The 7,780-nt window shown below is 43.7% G+C and overlaps 1 protein-coding gene across 1 annotated transcript; it reads left to right on the forward strand.

Moving 5' to 3' along the window:
* The first annotated feature begins 1,288 nt into the window (after positions 1-1,288).
* LOC149182469 (uncharacterized) lies at positions 1,289-2,691 on the forward strand. The gene is made up of 3 exons (XM_089414568.1): positions 1,289-2,003; positions 2,154-2,404; positions 2,620-2,691. Exons 1-3 carry the CDS (start codon positions 1,289-1,291, stop codon positions 2,689-2,691), a joined length of 1,038 nt encoding a protein of 345 aa, XP_089270694.1.
* Positions 2,692-7,780: the final 5,089 nt, after the last annotated feature.

Consider the following 7,780-nt stretch of genomic DNA (forward strand, 5'->3'; position numbering starts at 1 on the left):
CCAGAACGGTTCAGCGCTGGGTGGAAAGAAACTGGAACGCCATGGTCCAGGGGAAAATAGCGATAAGGTTTTGTGGAAGAGGCTTTTTCACCTTCCTCTTCGAATCAGTGGAGGATCGAAATTTAATCTTTAGGAATGGACCATATTTCATGGACACCAGAGGTCTGTACCTCAATCGCTGGACCCCAGACTTCGACCCAGAAATGGATGTCCCCAACGCAGTCCCGGTATGGGTTCGCCTTCCGCATCTGCCGCTACACTGCTGGGCAGACGAATCAGTCAGAGCAATCGGAAACGCAATAGGAAAGTATGTGGACAGATCGGAACCAAAAGAAAACATGCATGCATGTGCGAGGATCTGTGTAGAAGTGGACTTGGGTAAAGGGCTACCAGAGGCAGTCAAGCTCAGAGTGGATCAGTGGACGCATATCCAGCAGGTGGACTACGAGCAACTCCCCTTTAAATGCAAGGTATGTCATGAATATGGTCATTTCGCAAATAGGTGCTCTAAAGCTAGATCAGAAACTAATGCCAACCCGGAATCCCAAGAGGAAGCATGGGAAGTGGTCAGGAAAAAAAAGAAATCAAACCCTCCCCCGGAACCAGAGGCACCCCATTCTGATACCCCTCCCCCCTCCTCTGTCCCCGCAAGCATAGACCAATCCATCCCCTCATCCTCCAATCCCTTTGAAACCCTAGCCCCAGAGGAACCCTCATCTCCCCCTCCATCCCCCAAGAGCATCAGAACCCCCCCCTCCTCCCCCCCTCAGGCCTCCCCTCCTCATACAGTGGAAAGGATCTTAACAAGAAACAAAACAAAGGAAAACATTGCAGCCACGGATCCTCCAAGGAAAGTTGGAAGAAAATCGAACAAGGAAATAAGAGATGAGAATGTAGCAAAAGAGATGACCACAGGAACTCAACAACCAATAGACACATACTTGGACAAGAATAGGGGAAGTGGCGAGAAGATGAAGGAGAAAAGTGGGAACCACAATAAAACAGGTAAATGATGATTTTGGTCTCTTGGAACTGTAGGGGGATGGGCTCCTCCCTTAAGACAAACGCAGTCCGAGACCTAATCAATTCAGAACAACCAGACTTCCTCCTACTCCAGGAGACCAAAATCAGCGACCAAGAATTTCAACACAGCATTTTAAAAAGCAGAAGGTATGAAGGAATAGCCACGAGCGCCTCAGGAGCTTCAGGAGGCATAGGAGTTTTATGGAAAAAAAACAAGTGGACTCTCATCAGTAACAACCAAAACAGATGGTGGATTAGAATTGACATGCAAAGTTCAGACCAGAAGGAGGAATTCACAATCTACAATGTGTATGCACCTCCCCACTTCAGAGACAAAGCCGCATGTTGGGATTCTCTGAAAGCAGACATCGAGACCTCACAAGGGGAGAAAATCTTTCTTGGAGGAGACTTGAATCTAATCAGGAACGCAGAGGAAAAACTAGGAGGGAAGTATTTCACTGATCCATTCAGAGACAAATTGGAGGAAATCATCCAAGCTCACAAACTCATCGATATCCCTCCACAAAATGGGCGATACACGTGGTCAAACAAAAGGACGGGAAGGAGTAATATCAAAGAGAGACTTGACAGAATTCTTGTTCAGGAGAGTGCAGCAATCAATTTTCAAAGGATCCACAGTTCAATCATACAGGGATACATTTCAGACCATAAGCCTGTTGCACTGCACTTAGAGAAAGAGGAGGACCTGGGGCCGCTTCCATTCAAATATAACAAGGTATGGGATGCCAACGAGGATTTTAAAACCCTGGTGAAAGAAACATGGAGGACAGAGATAATAGGATCTCCACATTTTGTTTGGGAATCAAAGATTAAACAACTAAGGATGGCCATAAAAAAATGGGCGAGAAACTACGCAAATGAGGAAAGGAGGGCAAAAAACGAGCTGCAAAGAAATTTGGAGAAATGGAACCAGGAAAAGGAGACAGTCCAAGAAACGGAGGAGGACCAAAGAATAGAAGGTGAGCTACACAAAGCTTTATACAACCAGCATCGAAATGAAGAGGAAGAGTTAAGGCAAAAGTCCAGATGCCTCTAGCTCAACTCGGGGGACAAAAACACATCGTTCTTTCATAACTGTCTCAAGGTACGAAGAGCTGGAAATAATATAGGCAAGATAACCTTCAACGAGAAAGAGATATCAGACAGAGAGGAAATTAAGGACGCTGCCTCAAATCATTTTCAATCGCTGCTCTCAGAAGACCCGCAGTATGAAGACAATCCAGATTTCATCAACATCATCGAAAAGAAGGTTACAGAAGCTCAGAACAGCGATTTGGACAAAGAAATATCCATAGAAGAGGTGGAATGGTCCATCAACAGCATGCCCCTTGACAAAGCTCCAGGGCCGGACGGTTTCACGGTAAGTTTCTATAAAACTCATTGGGAAATCATCAAAAAAGATTTTCTCAGAATGGTGAGAAACTTCCACCGGAAAAACAAATTGGGCAGCAGCGTTAAATCCTCTTTTCTAGCTCTCATCCCAAAAGAGCCAAGCCCTCAATCCTTTGATAGGTTCAGACCTATCTCTTTATGCAATGTCTCTTATAAAATAATCTCAAAGATTCTGGCAAACAGGCTGAAACAAATCCTACCCTCAATTATCTCGGACAACCAAGGTGGGTTCCTCCCCAAGAGACACATAACTGATAATGTAATTCTGATACAAGAGGCAATACATAGCAGTATAGCTAGAAAGGAGAAAGGCATGATAATAAAGCTGGACATGGCCAGCGCTTTTGACAGGGTAAACCACTCCTTTTTGGAGAATGTGCTTACAAAATTCGGGGTTTCAAGGCTCTTCATCAATAAGGTCATGGAATGTGTCTCTCAGAATTGGACAGCCCCGCTAATCAATGGGAGGCCTTGCAGGGCCTTCAAAAGCACTAGAGGTTTGCGGCAAGGCTGCCCTCTCTCCCCCTTCCTCTACATTATCATGGCGGAAACCTTAAGTCTACATCTGGAAAACAAAAGAAGACTGAAGGAAATAACTGGAGTGGACATAATAAGAGGAGCTAAAGGGATCAACCATTCCCTATTTGCAGATGACACGCTGCTAATAGGTGGAGCCTCTAGTCTTATGGCAAGGAGATTCAAGGCCATCCTAGACCTCTTCCTTCAAGCCTCGGGGGGTAAATTAAACAACAACAAATGCAAGATTTATACATGGAACGTCCCAAGATATATAACTCAAAGAATCTCTTTGATTTTAGAAATCCCAGCCCAATCAAGCTGGTCACACTTCATGTACTTAGGACTTCCGCTTGCAAGAGAGACAATCAAAAGCGAAGTATGGGTCAAACTAGTAGAGAAGATGAGAGGGAAGCTTCAAGGTTGGGGGATGCACTGGCTCAATCTGGCTGGTAGAACTATCCTAATCAAATCCATCCTTTCTGCCCTCCCTATCTACCAATTCGCCATAATGCTTGCCCCTTCAAGCATACACAAACATATGGAGTTGATTCTCAGAAGCTTCCTTTGGAAGGGAGGAAAGCAAGAAACGAAAAAATTCAGCCTTGTGAAATGGGAAAAGGTCATCCTCCCCATAGAAAAAGGAGGCTTGGGAATTAGAGTCCCTAGACTTGCAAACTTGGCAATGGGATTCAAGTTAATATGGAGAATTTTAACCGAGAAGGGCACCTGGTGGGCAGAGGTTCTCAAAAAGAAATACCTGAGTGGGAGCAATAGCAATATACTCTCAGACACAATCATAGAAAGGCAGTGCACCCCGGTCTGGAAGCTGATCAAGAAAACTCTGCCTCTCCTCAAGTCTCACATCTCCAAAGTCCCAGGCAACGGGAAACAAACCAGCATATGGAGGGATAGAATAATGGGCCAGGAAGCCAAGGAAAAGCTCTCCCACCTGAGGCCGCTGCAACAGTGGATGCTGGACACAAATCATATAAACCTCTTTGACATCTCAAATTGGGACCATGACAGATGGAAAGGATGGAATATTAGGCACCTACCGGATGGTCTAAAGGAACTTTGGAATAACCTCAAACTCTCATTGGCAGGGGCAGCTCCCTCAAGCAGAGGAAAAGAGGACAGCTGCATATGGGATCCTAATGGAGGCAATTATTCGGTCAAGGAAGGGTATAAAGCGCTCCAAAACCAAGCAGTGTTAAACAATTGGCAATATCACAAGAAAGCCTGGAAAATCGAGAGCCTACCGAAGATCAAATTCTTCAATTGGACCTTGCTTCATGGCAAGCTCCTCACAGTAGAAAACCTGAGAAAAAAGGGGATCCAGGGGCCTTCAATCTGCTTTATGTGCAAGAAAGAGGAAGAAAGTCTTAACCATTTATTCATAGAGTGCCCAATTGCCTCATCCTGCTGGAAACTCATTACCAGTCCTCTTGAGATTGGGGATCTACCAAATCAAGTCCCTCTCCTTCAGAAAGGCTGGGGAAGACTCTTCCCTTTCGCAAACAAAAACATGTCCCTCGCCAAGAGACTCTGGTCCAGCATACCTTCCAACCTCTGCTGGCAGTTATGGCTAGCCAGAAACTCAAGCATTTTCAAAGATAAAAAGCCTAGTGTCCAAAGTATCTTGGCCAAAACTATTGCGCTTATAACTGAAACCATTGAAGCAAATGGGATCCAACATGCAGATCCGGACTACACAGTTGAGCAGGTGAAGGAATGGGTACAAAGATTCAATTACAGGATAATTCCAAAATGCAAGCTAATCAAAGGATCTGGACAGAAGGAATGGAAGATCAGAGGGTCAAAAGAGGAAGTAAACAATTGGATTCAAAGGCAAAAGATGCACACGCTCCACTTTGATGGGGCTTCTAAAAACAACCCAGGCATAGCTGGAGCAGGGGGAGTAATAAGGGACCCCCAAGGGAGAACGATGGCCACTTATGAATGGAGTTTGGGGAATTTGTCAAACAACAAAGCAAAGGCATATAGCCTCCTTCTGGGGGTCTTCATAGCTTGGAAGATGGGCATTCACGACCTTCTCGCGTTGGGGGACTCAGCTATCCTTATAGCAGCCATGAACACAGGAAACAACTTCAAACAATGCGCACTGAACAGAATAAAGGACAGAATTCTGGAACAAGTCAGGGGTATGAGCAAGGTGACATATAAACACGTCCTCAGAATACACAACACGACGGCAGATGAGTTGGCCAACAAGGCCATAAGAAGACCCACGGGCCAGGTGAGGGAGAATGAGAAAACCTATGAGTACGATATTCCTTAGTCACCTCTTGATCCTCATGTTTCTGACTATGGGTCACCTCAGGCATCCAACTCGTGATAATAGATCAGGGCACCAGCGATCTTCTGCTTTCAAAATCTCTCTTGACTGCCACAACTGGGGAATCAGGACGGGGAATCGGCCTCAGGATCCGAGCAGGGAAGCAATCAAAAGGGGCTCTTCACGACATACACCAGGAATTGATAGAAGAAGTGATCGCACCCATGCCTGCGTCAGATTTCAAGGACTGAGGCATATCACCTCAAATCCTTTCTTGACAGACAAGATCAGATCCATTACTCTCAAGCACGAGTGGGAGAAAGCCCGCTTCAGCCTTTTCAATCTCAGCAAGCACACCAAGGTTCTCACAATTCATCACAATCTCAGAGAGAGACAGAGAGCACTTTTGAATCGGTGGAAGGGCCAAGGAGGTCTCCTTCACTGCAGCGAGGCCAGCACTGAGGATCAAAGAAACTCTGAGACCCCCTCAGCGGACAACAATCGACGGAATTTCTCAGCACACTGTGGCAGCCGGTATCATCTGTGGCACTTCACTTCGAGCGGAGACACAACCGGCCTCTCTCAGCGCAGGGTAAACACTCCTCCTCTTATCTGTGGTTTTTATAAAACTAACTATTGGGCTTGTGTTCCAAGCAGTGTTCGCAACCAGCAACAGGGCCCTTATCTACACTCTGCTCTAGCCAATCAGTCCAGCCACATAAACGGCAAGCCGCCCAAATCATCAGCTTTCGACAAAGCAGACATCGCTTCTTGTAAGATGGCTGACCAGAATAACCAACAAGCCAACCAGCAGCAACCAAGGAACCCAATGGACAACATCTTCAATAATAGAGACTGTCATATGTGCAAGGCTCACGTAGTTATGATAAACGCCCTGAAGAAACAGGTGAATGAACTAACGGAGGACTTTCATGCGGACAGAAAACTCCAAACGAAAGAAGTTGGAGAAGAGGAAAAAAGACACTGAAGACCTCAAGGACCGCTGCATTCACATGGAAGCAGTAATAGATCATCTCCGCACCTTAACAGAAAGTCAGCAAGGAGAAGCTTCAACAAGAGTGAGCAGGAGGGAACCCCTCCCTGATGACTCGGTCACCCAACACTCCCCTTAACGCTCATGCAGTGCAACTATAGCTGGATAGGAGGATCCTTTGTAAGGCAATATAGCCGTTTATGTTCAGTTTTAAGTATAGCTAAGAGGAGTCTAGAGAACTATGGGTCTGCGAACCCAATTTTGAATATCAACTCCCGGAACTCCCCCCTTATTGTAATAGAGATTTGAATTACAAGTTTTATAATATACAAGTAGACGATGTTGTTAAAAAAAAAAGAAAGTCTCTGCTCTCTATAATATTTTTACCTATAAAGCGTCTCTTAGAGGATTACTCAGTTGGTGCACCCAGTCAATCCATTGACATAGATTTCTTTTCTCTTCTTTCATCTCTTCCCTCTTCCATAACATCTCTAGATACTTCGTTCACTGCATATACCTCTGTGCATGTGTGTGTGTATGAGAGGACATGTATGAATGAATAATGAATGTATGAAGTTCCTCCTTCTTTTCCAAAATGGATTAACTTCGCATCTTGCCCCCACAATTGCACAACAGTCAACTACCCGACAACACAACCCATGCTTGTATTTAAATTTTTTCCTCTTCCTTCTTGTGGTTGGGGCTAAAGTAAAATTGGACCTATCCTCATTTCTCCAGTTAAATTTAACACAAAATTAGCTCATTTAATCTTCTCATCCAACACATGGTTGACATTTAAAACAACAATTCCCTCAAGTAATCAAATTTTCAATGTAATATCAATATTTTCAGCTTTTTAATTTTATGTAGCTAGAAGAATTTTTAGTATCCATTTAGTTCCATCAGAGATCCAAGAAGCATACACAATCCAACTTGCATATTAATAGCAACTTGAAGAAGCATTTTTTCACACTTCTTGAAAGGTAATAGAGGTAAAAAAAAAAAAAAAAATATTAAAGTAAAAATATAAAACATAAAATATTTGGATATATATATTTTAACCTAAGCTCAAAGGAGGGAAAATCTAAAAGGCTCCTTGCTAATAAATGATGTCAAAAATTGCTTTGTATTTCCCTAATACTCAAGTCATTTCATATTCGATTCTATTTACAATGTCATTAAAACCAATCCTTCGATATCAATCATGAGATCATTGTTGATTTTATCGATGGATCAAATAATAATTAAGGGGATTGGATAGTTCCATTACCACTACCTCATTGCCAGTAATACTCATAATTAGCCACCTTTGTGATTTTCATCCAACTACTAGCACTAAAGTCATTATATTTCACCAACACAACCATTTCACCACCCATATAAATGAATGGAAGAGCGTTTAAAGGCCTAAAATTTCCAAACACTGAAGATGGGAATTATTTTCAGGGTTGATCCAGTGGGTGGGGAATTTCTAGAAGCATATCCTAAATGTAGAAGGAAATTACAGAGAGTCAAGTGGCTCAAGTTCATGAATT

Source organism: Pinus tabuliformis, chromosome 3_2 (assembly GCF_031772625.1).
Source record: "Pinus tabuliformis cultivar Carrire ecotype Pingquan chromosome 3_2, CPIR1, whole genome shotgun sequence".
Classification (NCBI taxonomy): domain Eukaryota; kingdom Viridiplantae; phylum Streptophyta; class Pinopsida; order Pinales; family Pinaceae; genus Pinus; species Pinus tabuliformis.